Source organism: Acanthochromis polyacanthus, chromosome 22 (genome assembly GCF_021347895.1).
Source record: "Acanthochromis polyacanthus isolate Apoly-LR-REF ecotype Palm Island chromosome 22, KAUST_Apoly_ChrSc, whole genome shotgun sequence".
In the NCBI taxonomy this organism is placed as follows: domain Eukaryota; kingdom Metazoa; phylum Chordata; class Actinopteri; family Pomacentridae; genus Acanthochromis; species Acanthochromis polyacanthus.
Genome location: NC_067134.1, coordinates 4,219,398 through 4,235,044, shown reverse-complemented (window position 1 = coordinate 4,235,044; position 15,647 = coordinate 4,219,398). Strand labels below are relative to the sequence as shown.

Here is a 15,647-nt window from a genome sequence, read left to right as displayed (position 1 = left end):
TGTAATTTTTTTTAATCAACAAGTCATTTCTGTGTTAATTTTACAGGTTACACAGTAATGCAGGCATTTGAACCAAACATCATTCTTGAGCATGAGGCCATAATTGGAGGATTGAAGTGCCTGTATTGGCTTGCTAAAAATGAAATTGCACACCACACAAATTACCAAAAGCTATTAAGTTTGGCCGAGCTTGTGGGATGTGACTATTTTACCAAACTCAAGGTAAACCTGATTTGAATGCTGGCTAATATTGTAACTGATCTATTACATATAATGTATGAGCAAAAATTGTTAATCTATCCAAAGGTTGGTGAGAAAACAAACTACAGATCCCACAGAATGGTACACGAAATGTTGGAGATCCTGGCAAGGGTAATTGAGGAGCCTATTGTTACAACCCTGGCTCGTGTAGTGGGTGAGGGAAGTAACATAAGAGCCAGTTGTTTATGGCTTTAGAAATATTTATTATAACGAAATGAAAAAGAGGTACAAAATAAAAAGAAAACGGAGGACACTAGTACGACGTGAAAATAAATATAAATGTAAACAAAAAGAGACTCTAAACTAGAGCTATAAATTTAACACAAAAGATCCCAAAATGTACCCAAATAACCTAAGCGCAAACACAGCGTGTGTAACAAACGAGAACGGAAAAGACTAGTGCCTCCACAATCACAGAACGAACAGGTGTCTAACAAAGTCTCTACGATGAGGCACACGGGCAAGACTGGAGTACAGTGACAAGCCGTCACCTCTCAGGTCCAGTGGCTTCTTATGCTGGGCCGTGGCTGCACCGGATTGGCTGACGAGGGGTAGCAGCTGATTCCAATTAGCACAGGTGACACGGATTGGCAGCAGCCTGAGAGGAGTGACAGGCACACACCACACGCACACACGAGCACTCACGCACACATACACACAAAGCACAGGGGAGGAGCCAGAATACGGCTGTGGCCGTAACACTATCCTGGAAGGTATAAAGTCCTCAAAAGCCATCAGCCTGGAAATTGACGAAACAACAGATTTCTCTGTAAGTCGACAGCTGGACATGCACATCAGGTATGGTTTGCAAACTGTTAAGGTTATTTATTAACATTAACATGGTAATACCCTGGAATTATATGGCATTAATTTTATTTTTATTTTATTTTATTTTAGGTACCTAGACAAGGAGGGGCAGGTTTTAAACCAGTTCCTTGACCTTGTATCTGTGGATGATGGTAAAGCTGACAATAGTTGCTGCTGTGAAGGATGTCATCCAGGAGAAGGGACTCCCAACAAACAGGCTGCATGGTCTTGGAACTGATGGGGCAGCTGTGATGACGGGTATTGACTTTATTACCAATCAATGGAGTAATTGTACTGTATAACATACACAGTATTATTTGAATTTTTTTTTCTTCTTTAAAAGGTAAAATTAATGGGGTTGCAAAGCAGCTGACCGACAGCTTCCCCAAGCTAGTTTCCGTTGCATGTGCTGCCCAACACCTTGCCCTGGCCTGCAAGGATTCATCTAACGAGGTCAGGTACATGGGAACATTTCGAGACCATCTACAAGAGCTCTACCTCTATTTTCACAGCAGCGCTAATCGCACTGCTAAACTTAAGTCAGCAGCCCATGTCCTTGGCATCAGTGCCTTGAAAGTGAAGGTATGCTTTCAATTGCTTTTGTATACAATATACAGCTTTATATTTTATCATGTCTTTTAAATGATACTTAACAACTACATCCTACCTCCAGGAAGTAAAGGATGTCCGATGGCTATCCCAGCACCTCGCCATTCAGACCCTTCAAAAGAACTTCCCAGCTGTGCTTGCAGCATTGGCTGAGGAAGCAGAACTGAGGAAGTGTCCAGTAGCAAAAGGATTGTACACATTCTGTGCAACCTACAGATTTGCTGCTGCACTTCATCTACAGGCTGATGTTTTGCCTCACCTTGCACGGCTGTCCAAGGTGTTCCAAAAAACTGATGTCAACTTTCTGCACATCAAAGAACAGGTATTTTCCAGTTGAATACTGATTTATGGAATTTTTGTAAGATATGTACCTTGTGATGGGTGCATTGGATTTATTTTTTTATTATTATTATTATTTTTTAGGTTCCTGTCACAATTGCAGTTTTGAGGGGTATCATAGAGGCAGGTGGGACATACCCTGGCTCATTTCTGTCCAAGCTTCATGAGGACCTAGACAACCCAGCTGCACTCAGGTCCTTCAGAATTGTGGAAGAGGAGGAGAGAAGCAGGAAAGGCAGCGAGGCCCAAGAAAGGCCAAGGGAGGAACTGTGGATCAGATTCCGCAAACAGGTAAATGCATACATTTTCACCACAATGACTGAGAAATTCCTTCTTTAATTTTTCTGTAAAAAAGGGTATTTTCATCTTTCACTGCCCAGGTCCTTGAACCATACATCACCAGCCTCATCAAAAATCTGGAGAACAGATTTGAGAATCTCCACATCCTTGGAGCATTCAGTGTCCTGCGGCCACAGGAACCCCAGTTGGATGATGCTGCAAACATTGCTCATCTGCAGACCCTCATCAAGAAATTCCTTCCTGGACAGGATGAAGCCACAGTGGTCCAAGAGTGGATGTCATTCAAGGAGCATGTGTCTTCAGGAGCATTTAAGGTTATACTCATTTCCTTTCCCTAAAATATGGATTTTTTTTGTATGTTCATTTATTTATTTATTTATTTTCTTAAACTCAAATTCTAATTATTTTTTCAGGGATTCTCTGTAAATCAGGATTCATTAATGACATTTTCTATTTTATGTCAACTTCTTTCTATCCTGGTTAGGACAAAAGCCAAGGAGCAATCCTGGAACTGCTGGCCAGTGAGTACGATGAATGGGGTGACGTCTATCCCTGCCTGTCCCAACTTGCTGCTGCAGCCCTCATCATCCCAGTGGCAAGTGTAAATTGTGAGAGAGATTTCTCAGCAATGAACAGGGTAAGTGATTAAACCATAATGCATAAGAGCACAATGTGAATCATTTCAGTTCATTTTCTTGTGCTCCTTTGCATTATGGTTATGCAAGTTTTTTTTCTCTTTTAGATCAAAACTGAACTGAGGAACAGGCTGTAAGGGGAGCATCTTGCTGCATGCATGCGCATCAGCATAAATGGACCTGACCCCCAATCCTTTCCATACAGAAAGGCATTGGAGATCTTTTTTTCAAAACAGAGAAAAATACACTGCTCAGACAAAAACTGTCCGCTTTGCAAGTAGCTTGAAATAGCTTTTCCCCTCCTTTTTTTTTTTTTTTTTTCTGTTTTTCTTTTGGGTTCTGTTTGTGTTAAAGCAAGTCTGCAGCAGGCTTAAGTTATATCTATGTGCAATAAATAACTCATGGTTCATAAATCAGTTTGACTAGATTATTTTGAATGCACTTATCAAAGACAGCGACATCCTCCTCCACCGCCCGGCCCATCACCACAAGTAAATTCTCAACCGAGGGGAAACACTGAACTGTCTGAATTTCTTGAAAAGGAAAAGGCTGGTAAACTCACAATGCTCAAAAGTATTATTCTCTACCAAAGAAAATGCTGCTCTTTACCTTCCTGAACAACTTGCTTGAAAAACAAGACTTTTCTTCCGTTACTTATCTTCATCACCATGTAAGACATTTTCAGAAAGTATGATCAGCAGCTAGTTCAGCCTCAAACAAAGAACAAGCAGCTTCCTAGCAGTCCACCATCATATCCTCAGTACAGCTGCTTCTGCAGAGCTACATCTCTCCAGCCAACGTCACCTGGCTTTGGTCGGCCCATCTAACCAACTGGAGCAACTTTACACATTTCAAAGAACAAATGAATAATAATAATGTTACAGTGGTATGTTTCTCACTTTTTGTGAAGAATCCATGTTTCCTCCGTTGTTGAGCTCAGACTAAATGGCTGCCAACATTCCTCTGCTCCTCCATCAGACTCTCCTCCTCCTGCCAATCACCTGTCACATCAAACACATCTTCATTAGGATACCACTCTATACACAAGTGTCAGAGTGTCCCATATGTTCATCAGCCAACACAGAGGACACATTTCAACTCAATAGTTCAGTTTTTGCTCTTTTCAGTTTCACCTAAAACTGATACAAATGAACTTAAACTGTTAAAAATAAGGAACATAGACAGAAAACAGACATGGAAAAAGAGAATAAAGAGAACATAAAGATGCTACTGCAGGTGATTCAAGACAGGACTGCTGGTAGAAAACTGTTCATGCTGTAAGTTAGTGAATGTATTTTACTGCTCAGTGTTCTGTTTAAAGGCAGCTCTCACTCTCTGTTCTTTGCACTCTCCCATAGTGTCAAGTGTTCTCCCACTTTCAATGACAGGGGATTCTCATTGATGATTTTTCTCACAGTTTGTGCAGTTTCCCCACTTGAAAAAGGATGTTTCATCTACCCAGGGTTTGAGCAGGACTCCACTCATCAATCACAGTGGCTTTCTTTCTTTTCCCTCTTTTATTTTGCAGTGGTCGCAAATTCATGAGATACAGAGGTGGCAACTTCCATAAGTCCATACGTTTAGTTGATAGATTAAGGTGAAAAACCTTTAAACAGAACACAAAAGGGCAATGTTCGCATTACTGCATTCAGCAAATACAGGGATGAGAATGAGAAAAAATATTTTCAGCTGAAAATTAGCCACAGGTCCAGGGCGGAGCCCGGTGGGGGATTCAGGAGGGCTTCGCCCCCCTGAAGCTCTTGGGTTTTTTAGATTTTGCAGCAGTAAAAAGTGGCCTGAGAATCCTTAAAAACAATTTAATATATATCAATCTGATCCAAAATTATTTCTAAATGTCATGGTGATAGGGACTATGCTCTCAGTTTGCTAACATTACTAGCAGTGTAGGTAAACCAAATGGCTAACATAACTATCTTTATGTAAAATAAATTAAGTTACCTTTCTCAATATTCTCTTCCTCTCAACTAACCAAGAAGTCAAATAATATTTGAGATTCCATTCTTAATTAATAGTCACACACATGAAAAATTATACTCCAGTCAATGTTTCTGAGATTTTATAGCCACACACACATCTACACATTGTTCCAACTAACATATTTACAAGCTGCATCATTCTGTTCAAAAGCACTCATGGTTCATTGCAAAGTTTTCTTTTTCCTCTTTGCAGCCAATTGGATCAGTTTCTCTGCAGCTTTTCTCTTTTCTGACTTATTGTGTGACAGTCTTTCCATCTTTGCTGCTTGCTCCTGTGCCCTGCCAACAGCCTTCTTCTGGCACGCTCGGCAGGGAGGGAGGTGGGCTACAAGGTTGTCTATCAAATCACTCTGCAGCAATTGGGTAGGTATACAACCAATCAGCGCAACGAATAGGCTGACATATCCTGTCAGAATCGTCGCGCCTCTGTTGTCACTTAGTTACACCCGCCTTCTGACTCTACACATCATGGTGATTCGATTACAGTACTGTACATGACTGCTCTCACTGAGTGGCGGCAAGCATTCAGCGCGGTGGATATTAGCAGCCGTTCGATATTACGACTCGCCGACCATAAACATACCTCACCCCCCAAAAAAATTTCTCCTCGAATTTAGACGATTCACAAGAATGACCCTGGCAATGATAAAATCCGCGGAATTCCGCGGAAAATTCTCATCCCTGCAAATAGTAACAACCATTCCTCGTGGACATTTTCACCACATTGGCAAATGCTACTCCACTCAATTTATGTTTGTCAACCTCAACACCAGATAAACTGAAGCGACAAATCATGGCATGAGCAACATTCAACCCAATACTATACCACACATGAATTTATCTGCATTCACACTTTAACAAATTACTCTTAGCATTTTTATCAAAAAATTTAAAACATTTTATACTTTTTACTTGATGGTTTTAAAATTATTTAAAGTGCATAAAGTGCTTTTAAAGTGCAATCCTTTCCAGATCCAACAAATAAATAAAGGGCATCGTAAAAACCCACCATTACAAACAGGATGAATTCACTGGTCTTAGCTGGAACCCTCTAATTAGCACCAATTAGCCTGCAATCTTATTTTCAGCGGAACAATTACAAAACACACAGCAATTATTGGGAAACAGACAAAGTTTACTCCGTGGCTAATGCTAATGCTAACACATACTGCAGTGGCACACATCAGCAGCTTAAACAGTCTTTTACAGTCTCCAGAATTCTGCTCTTACCGGCTGCAACCCGGATTTTGGAGATGAAGGCAATCCTGCACAGTTTGCCGCAGATCTTGATGCTTTCCCAACAGAAACTCACAGCCACTTTGTTTGAACGCGGTCATTTATTCTCAGTTCCTCCTCAGTGCTGCGTGCGTCCCCTTTTTTGCCGCCGGTGGCAAACCTGCAGCCGCAGATTGTTTCCGCCCCAGCTGAGTGTAGGACCTGTGCGTAAATGCTTCTCCTTTGAGTTCTCAGCTCCTTCCAGTTTGACTTGACACATAGACTGCTTTGCACTCTGTGTCACCTGTACCTTCAGAGCTCTGAATAAAAGAACAAAAGATTTATTGCAAAGAACATGTGGTATCTGATCTGTTACATGTATTACTTAATAAGTTAGTCGAATGGAATCTGTTTTGTTTGTTCTAGTATTTGAAATGAGATGCAGTGTCTGCTCTGGTGTCTCTGACCACAGATGGAACCTGCATTATATTCAACCCATGCCATGGGAAAGTGTTTTCCTGTTTACAGAGCCCTGTTGGAGGTGTTTTTATGAGGGTTCTTCTGTCTAAAACACTGATTTAGGGACTCTTCAGCTGCTCTAGAGAAGGGGGGTTTGTTTGGGGATGCTCTCTGCTTTCCCCATATGGTAGGCAATGAAGAACCATTTGTTATGACCCCTCCTGAAAACATATAAAAGTGATCGCTGGCTATTGTCCAGCAAGGAGGATTCAATTGCCCGGCTCCTTCCAGACTGCTTCTGTCCGTACTGATGCTGCTCTTTCTTTTAAATACTTTTAAAGAAAGTCAGTGTCACGGACATCTCTCCTTCACCAGCACATCACGGACATCAGAGAGAGAAACAGCGACAAATTTGGCATCACGAACAGGATCAGAAGCGGCGTTCTTCGGCAGCCTGCAGCCCCTTGGTCGCTTTTCTCCGTCCCGGTACGACGAGTCAGGTGAGCTGGTTCTCACTTTATTGGGATGCTGATTTGCCCATGGGGGTTGTGGCTGATGCGCTGCAGTGTCAGAATTCAGTGCGCTGGTGTCCTGTGGTGCATGGGTGTTTGGAGCGATGTTCGGTCTAAATTGGGGTTTATTGCGCATAAAATGTGGGGAATAGAATAGAGTTAGAACAAAAGGAGTTAAAAAGAAAAAGAGAGAAAAGAGTTAAAAGTAAAGAGAAATGATGCTGCAGCAATAGAGTAGAGAAGAGAATAAAGGTTGAGGAAAGAGAAATAGATGTTAAAGTGTAAGTAGATGTAGAAAAGCAGAACAAGTAACAATGGAGCAAGCTAAAAGACCATGCAAGTGTAACAGGACAGGCCTGAATCTTAACGGTAAGACATGTGGGAGTTAGAACCTTTATGTGAACGTTGGCTGAATAGTCAAATTGGCGTTTAAAAATAAAAGAGGACAGAGTAGATCTACCTTTGGGCCCAAAGGTCAATTGGCAAACTAAAATATAGAGTAGAAGGGATGAAATGGAAAGAGAATAAGAGGCCTAAAGGAAAATAAAGGAAATAGGATAATATAGAGGAATGGAAAGCCGCAAATCTGGATTAAAAGCCCTCTTAGAGGCAGTTTAGTATACTGGCCGAAAAACCTATTATATGTGAGCACATGTAGTAGGTCAGTTCCATAAAAAGAGAAAGGGAACTGGGGGTGTAGATTTACTTTAGTCATAGATAAAGCACTTTAAAGTTCCGGCCGTAGACGTATGGTTTCCTAAAGTAGCTTTTTGACTGAGTTGTTTATGCTCCATGGTAGCACAAATTTAGGTAATAAGGAAAAAGAGTGGAAAAGAGGAAAAGTGCGGCTTAAAGCATGCTTTTTAGGATATGTGTGAATGATTTGATTCCAGGATCGAATGCTGATTGTGTGTTTGGGTGATGTTGAATAGGCCTATGTGTTTTATTTTGTGGATTTGTTGGACTTTGGGTTGAATGGTTGCATTTAATTTGGATGATTTTCTGTGCTGTGGCTGCGTCTGTGCAGCTCTGTCTCTGTCTCAGCTGCTGCGTCTGTGTCTCTGTGTGTGTGTGTGCTGTTGGTGTGTGAGAGGCTGATGAGTGCTGTAATGTATGAATGAAATATGTCAGTTTTTGTTGGAAAACACATATATATAGGTTGAGCTTTCATAATTCAAAGGAGAGACGTTTTTGTTTCTTTGATATTGCAGACGTATAAGCTGTTGTTTGCTACACTTTATGAGCCCCATTGAGGACTTTTTGTAAATTTGGTAATAAAATGAAATGAATGAGCCTTATAAAGGACTTTTGTAAATTGATAATGCATATGAGCCTCATGGTGGACGTTTCTGTACTTGATATAAGCATATGAGCCTTTGCTGAGTCCGAGAGACCAGCGAGGACATTCTGTTTGCAATAAGCATAAATAAAATATCTTAGAGGAAACACACACAGGGAAAGAAAACCTAAATAAAGTTTTCAGGGTTAGATGTTGTGTGTTGTTAATGCAGATGGCAGTGGTGGATGGACTGGTGGTTGAGTGGTGTAAAATCTTTCATTCTGAATTTGAGTTTAAAAGTTTTAAATAAGGGGAAGTGAGGCTTAGCCTATCTTTAATGTAGTGTTGCTGGTGGTTTTTGTGTTTTAAATGTTCTGTGTGTGTGTGTGTGTCTGTGTGTGTGTGTGGTGCTGCAGCTGAGTCCGGAAGGCTGTAGTATGCAACTGATATATATATAGAATATAATTCTTATTAAATAAATATAGAGAGGCTGTGATTAGTTATAGAAAATATAATGACATATAAGGAGAGTTTGCCATCCCAGTGTTGATACCTATGATCCCTTCTGCAGGGGGACATTTAGGAATTTGCTGGAGCTTCATGAGCCTTATAGAAGGACTGTTGTGAGCTGATAATATATATATGAGTCTTATAGAGGATGTATATACATCTGAGAATTATATCTGAGCCTTTGTGGAGTCTGAGGAGGAGGAGAGACCAGTGAGGATATTCTGTGTGCATGAGCATGCAGAAATATCTGATGATTAATAGTAACAGAGGAAGAAATTTTCTGATGGAGTTTGTTAGAATTGGGGAAAATAGAGTCTGATTTCTATAGAGGTTAGTAGATTAGCTGATTGATTGGTGTTCTGTTTCTCTCTGTCTGTTGTTTATTTCTGCATGTGTGTGTGACTGCATTGGAGGAGACTTTGAATAACCAACGTGGAGTCTTATTGAGAATGATGATGCAGAAGAGGGGTTGGAGACTTATTACTCTGGTAACGAGGTGCTTTTTGCATGAGGTTAATTTGATTTTTAGAGGTAGCTGAGGTAGGATGGTCTCACTCTGAAGTCCAGTACAGACTGGAAGTGGTGGCTAAGCTTAAGAGGAGGAGCCATGGTGATAAGTCTGAGTGTGTGAGGAGCAGTGAGGGAGCCCCCTCCCTTTTCTTCTCTCCTTGTGTGAGAGAGAAGGAGAAACAGCAGGATGTTATTCAACTATCAATAGATTTATATATATATACTCCTTTGATTCACAATGTATTTAGTGTAAAATTAAGTATGGCTAATTTAGAATCCATGAGAATAAGAAATCTGTTTAGTAGTTGTCTTCACAGAGACTCTTAAGAGAAGACATTTGTTGGGAACAATTAAAATGACTTAGATGTTGACAAATATATGCAAATTGCAAGGAGTTGTTTTTGGTTTCATGAAACATTAACCTTGTGTTTGTTTTCTTTATGTATCTTCTGTTTAACTATGGTGTGAGCATTGAGGAAGAGACTGAGATGATGGAATGCTTCTGAATTCAATCCCCCAAAGAACTGATGAGAGGACAGCTGATGGTGCTCTACAGCCTGAGGTTGTGGATGACAACAAGTGTGGCTTCAACGTCATCAAGGCTAGTGCGCTTCTATCCACAAACTCTTGCACTTACTCATGTGCACACACCTACTTATTTCTGATATTGATGACACACATTTAGTCTGTTTTTACAGAAACACTGGGGGCCTATCGTGATGTTTCTTTTACAACCTGACTCAGTAGTTAATAAAACACATGGGTGTACACATACAGGGGATGTTTCACTGATTTGGAAAGAAGCTTGACAAGAAGTTTGACTGACCATCTGAGGCATTTAATTGATTTGGATGATTAAACATTTGTAGAGAGGTTAATTTGGCTTAAATACTGTTGAGAGTTGTGGCTTTGATGCTGTGGAGTGTATAATGGGAAAGATGGATTGCGAAGTTAAGAGAAGGATTGCAGAAAGTGAAGAAAGAGGATCCAGGAGAGGATGAGAGTGAGGATGGAGACAGTGATGGAGATTGAGGAAGTGATAGACAGTGGGCTTTAAGGGAAGTTGAGAATAGGAAAGGAAGGGCATTAGATATGATGTGTCCAGTGGTTGTTAGAGGACATAATCTGGAATACAGGTCTTTGCAGAATACAGAGATATCAGACATAATTGAGAAGTTTCTGACTTTTCAGATGGAGCATGTCCATGCATTTTAAAACTGGAGGAGGTTTTGGTGGGAACACAACCTGCCATGAGAGACATCAAGTGGCTTTTTGCCAGTCTCCTGGGAGCTTTGGTGCTGGAGGAACTTCTACAGCAAGCGGGTCTGAATAGTTCTGTGGCGACTGTGGTGAATGATGCAGAGCTCTTTGCTGCCAGTAGATCTCGGATGTGGAGAGCATTGAGAGATACGTTCCCAATAAACATACATCCTGATAATATTTTAATTGAACCACTAGGATTGAGTGAGAACCTGGTGGCCTATGTGGCCAGGGCCCATCAGACGTGGAGAAATGTCACAGGAAATGACTCGGATCAGAATCAAATGGAGCAGTCGATTGTGCAAGACAAAATACAGAAAGGGTTGCCCCTACTAGTGAGGAGTAAACTGGCAGAGGTGGTTACTCTGGGGAGCATGACGAGAGCTGCTTACACAGATCATGTGGCTCATCTGGTGGAGCTGTGCCAGAGAAGGGAGCATGATCAGAAACAACAGGACGAGGAAACTCTTAGAAAACTGCATCGGATGCAATTGGTGTAGAGACTAGAAGGGAGATTTGTAGTGAGTAGATGTTTTGGAAATGAGTCTACATCCTCAGAGCAACATATATTCATAGTCAGTGAAGCAGCTGATAGTGACTGATCCTTCAGCAGATTTCTTAGTATTATACTTAGTGATAGGTTTATGAATACACTAGATTGCCACAAGGATCCAAACATAGTTTTCATTTTATTGATGGGTGCTGGAAGATGCTCAGTCTTTTGTGAAGTCTTTTGTTCAGTGGGGCCAAAAGAGGATGCATTTGCAGAATTGAGAATTAACATAGCCTTAAGGAGCCATTCACAATCAGCAATGTTAAGGTATTTGTAAACAACAAATAAAATAAACTAAGTAAAAAGAAAGTAATAGTATGTTGACATACTGCTCTGTTCACATCTGACAATATAGGAGTTTAAATTAGTTGATAGTGTGTTATTTACTGAGTTGAATAATTTCCATTTTGAATATCAGGTTTCATTATAAGCATTATGTTTTGGGTGTCATTTACAATAGAGATGTCCTACTTTCACAGGGGATTTGGCTTGATCAAAGGGGGGATTACAATATGTCATATGATAAACTGATGATAATCTGATAATACTCTGATGATACTCTCATAACAAAGTGATTTTCAATAAGACATCATGGAGTGTTAGTTGTTTTGCAAGATACTGGTGGGTGCTTTTCATCTTCCCAGGACATCATCTGGGAGATTGAATAAAGAGTGGCTGTTTGGAGATCACAGCCAGATGGACTTGAATGTTTGAATATGGACAATAAAGATGGATGGAGAACTCTGAGCATGGACAATGTGACGACAATACACCACGACTGGAGCTGTTATTGAGGAGTGTTGGTTTGATAGGCTCATGTGTTCTTCTGTACGCTTACAGTATTGGATTTTGTTTATCATATATACTCTGTTTTATTATTAGATGTTTGTTCTTACTGACATTTCCCTACGAAGAGGCATATTAGAATTAGCAATACTTTCGGTGTGTTTTATTTTAGACTTTGAGTTTTTATGATGGGGGTTTCATTGATTTGATGTTTTTGATATAAGGTGAGTACATTGGGATCTCAGGTGTTTTTTTTAATTTTGATTGGTTAGGGACAGTGATGTTAGGCAGGTGCAGGTCCATTTGAGGGTCCGATGGGTCGACCAGCCTGATTTTGGACATTTTTGATTTTTCTTTCTGGGACTCCCACATGTGTTTGATTCCATTCATTTCACATCATCCTTTGTAACCCTCTTTTAATTGGCTGGTGTTAGCAAAAGAGATCATATTTCCTCCATACTTGCTTCTCTTCACTGGCTTCCTGTTAAATCCAGAATAGAATTTAAAATCCTTCTTCTGACATATAAAGCTCTTAATAACCAATCTCCATCATATCTTAAAGATCTGATAGTACCTTATTATCCTAGTAGAACTCTTCGCTCTCAAACTGCAGGCTTACTTGTTGTTCCTAGAATTTCTAAAAGTAGAATGGGAGGCAGAGCCTTCAGTTATCAGGCGCCTCTCCTGTGGAACCTGCTCCCAGTTTGGGTTCGGGAGGCAGACACCCTCTCTATTTTTAAGACCAGGCTTAAAGCGTTCCTTTTTGACAAATCTTATAGTTGGGGCTGACTGGGTGACCCACAGAGGTTCGGCTTGTGTCTTCATTGTACAGCTGACCCCCTCTTGGACGTCCCTTCGTTCTGCCCCTAGTCATGCTGCTATAGGCCTATAGGCTGCTGGGGGACTTTTCTTGACGCACTGAGCCCTTCTCTATCTACCTTTACATTTAATATGTATACCGTTATTGCAGTACATTCACTCTGTTTCCCCCTGTGCTATTTCTCCGAGTGTCCCTGGTCCCAGAGCTGGATGCTTCAGATCTGCGGTCGATGTTCCACCAGCTGGTCCAGTCTCCATCATGTCCACTGTGGGATGCTGCTACTGACCTTCCTCCAGCCCTCTGCTTCCAATTCCCTTTTTCCACCAGTCAACTCTGCATCGCCTTCACTATACTGTTATGCTGACTTACATACTGTTTGAATTTTACTGCTAGCTATATAAGGAGTATGTTTAATGTCAGAGCCGTACATCACAAGAGTAAACTATGAGTCAGTTTTCAATGTTAGCTTATACTTTGTCTGTGTCACATATCCTGTCATGCATGTATCCAAATGTGTGTTGTGTTTTCCTTGCTTTCCCACCCCTCCCTCTTCTCCCATCCCTCCCCCTTGCCCTCTTCTGTCCTTCTCAACCCGCCCGGCCAGCAGGCAGATGGGTCCCCCCTATATAGAGCCGGGTTCTGCTCGAGGTTTCTTCCCTGTTAAAAGGGTGTTTTTCCTTGCCACTGTCGCCTTTGGGCTTGCTCTGGGGGTCAGGCATATGGGTTCTGTAAAGCGTCTTGAGACGATTTGACTGTAATTGACGCTATATAAATAAAATTGAATTGAATTGAATTGAATAGTATGGCCGCCTAGGGCAGAGGGACCGTGGAAGAATCTTCCTGCCTTGATTGTTTGATGGATATTTTGGAAAGTTAGCTGCCCGGCAGGTTTTCGCTCTCACATTACTCTACAAATTATCTCGACAAATTTTTGTATTGCTTAATTTTTAGGCTGTGATCAGTACGGACAGAATGAACATGTCATAAGCCTTTTGTATGTAACCTATATGTACTTGATGTTTTCATAGTTTTCGAGGCTCTGTTAGCCTCGAAGGGGGGAACATATGGTATCTGATCGGTTACATGTATTACTTAATAAGTTAGTAGAATGGAATCTGTTTTGTTTGTTCTATTTGATATGCGATCCAGTGTCTACTCTGGTGTCTCTGACCACAGATGGAACCTGCATTATATGTTTGGCTAATTCTACCCATGCCATTGGAATGTGTTCTCCTGTTTACAGAGCCCTTTTGCAGGTGTTTTTATGAGGGTTCTTCTGTCCAAAACACTGATTTAGGGACTCTTCAGCTGTTGTAGAGAAGGAGGGTTTGTTTGGGGATCCTCTCTGCTTTCCCCATATGGTAGGCAATAAAGAACCATATATTATGACCCCTCCTATATGTTGAAAACCTATAAAAGTGATCGCTGGCTATTGTCCAGCAGGGATTCAATTGGCCGACTCCTTCCATGCAGGTTCTGTCTGTACTGATGCTGTTCTTTCTTTTAATAAAATACTTTTAAATAAAGTCAGTGCCACGGACATTTCTCCTTCACCTGCACATCACGGACACCAGAGAGAGAAACAACGACAAGCGTTCTGCCCTGACCACATCCATGTGGTTATGTCCGTTCACAGTCATAGCACCACCTTGTGGTATCAGGAAGTACACATTTTTTACACTTTGATGTACTATTCTTACTCAAGTTGATGAGATTCACCTCAAATTTGGTGACAGAAGCCTAAACACGTTCATGATGATTCACAGAGAAAATGGTGACTTGCGGTTGAAGGGCGTGGCCATGGCGGCTCGGCGAATTTCGTGAAAATTAAATTATACATATCTCAGCTGCAAAAGGTCAAATCTGGACGAAACTTCATGTGATGTGTGAAGTGTCATAACCTTCCTTGAGATTTATATATATATATATATATATATATATATATATATATACATATATATATATTTCAATGAGGAGACGGCGGCTAGTCTTTAGCTTGACTTTATTTTTACAACACGTGAACAGCGTTCCCTCTCAGTCCGCTTTACTTCCTGTTTTTATCCGCTCCGTACATCCGCCTACTGACGTATAGTCCGTCAGAGCTCACAACAGGTTTACGTGACATCTCCTCCTTTTAGTTTGGAGTCCCAAACAGTATTAAACAAAACAACTGTAGCTATGAAACGCCTAGACAATAGCTTTTAAGAAATCCACCTATCAAATAAACGTAATATCTCTTATTCTATTTATGAGTGTTATTCTTTTCAAACTTACTGAACTGGCTTACTCTTATTTACTATAGTGCAAGTGAACAACTAAATATAAACAAACATTCTGCAACAAACCTTTCTCTTTTCTTTTACTTTTAACATAACTGGTCTGTAAACACATTAACACATTTCTTCTGACTAATAAGTCAGTTTAACGGCAGGTTTGACAGTACGTCCAGACCGTGTTCTCACAACCCCGGGTGAAGATGATGTTATGCTTTCAGTCTCAGAGTCACTTCTATTTGGACAAGTGGTAGGTGCCGTGCTACCCTGTGGAGTGGAGACCCCCGGTAACTGTGTCGGAGTGTCTTCCTTTTCCTGGTTGATGACCTGCAGGTGTCTCCGTCTGGTGGTGTCTCCTAGTGGTGTTTTCACCACGAATGAACATGGAGTAGAACACGAAGCCTCGATCACCCCGGTCCCCCTCCATGTCTTCTCCGAGTCTGTTTTCAGTCGCACTCGGTCACCAACACCTATGGCAGGAAGCGGCTTGGCAGAGTGTCTCCTGTTGTAGGTGTATTCATA

The 15,647-nt window shown here is 41.0% G+C and overlaps 1 protein-coding gene and 2 long non-coding RNA genes across 5 annotated transcripts in view; 2 read left to right on the top strand and 1 right to left on the bottom strand.

The window, feature by feature from the left end:
• The window catches only part of LOC127532004 (zinc finger protein 665-like), an 84,629-nt gene that overhangs the window by 8,880 nt on the left and 60,102 nt on the right, over positions 1 to 15,647 (bottom strand). For 2 of the 3 annotated variants that reach the window (XM_051942939.1, XM_051942941.1), the window contains exons 1-2: positions 6,179 to 7,107; positions 3,851 to 3,952 (exon numbers count right to left, since the gene is read on the bottom strand). In XM_051942939.1, coding sequence (XP_051798899.1) covers positions 3,851 to 3,868 — 18 coding nt within the window. In that variant the 5' untranslated portion in view covers positions 3,869 to 3,952; positions 6,179 to 7,107. Of the gene's footprint in view, positions 1 to 3,850; positions 3,953 to 6,178; positions 7,108 to 15,647 lie in introns of those variants that run through there. The other variant, XM_051942940.1, reaches the window with a different exon arrangement.
• LOC127532091 (uncharacterized) lies at positions 1,193 to 1,866 on the top strand. Its single transcript, XR_007939345.1, has 3 exons — positions 1,193 to 1,326; positions 1,412 to 1,650; positions 1,742 to 1,866. It is a non-coding gene; the product is annotated as an uncharacterized LOC127532091 (long non-coding RNA).
• On the top strand, positions 1,875 to 3,202 carry LOC110971325 (uncharacterized). The gene is made up of 5 exons (XR_007939328.1): positions 1,875 to 1,999; positions 2,101 to 2,307; positions 2,397 to 2,630; positions 2,801 to 2,953; positions 3,059 to 3,202. It is a non-coding gene; the product is annotated as an uncharacterized LOC110971325 (long non-coding RNA).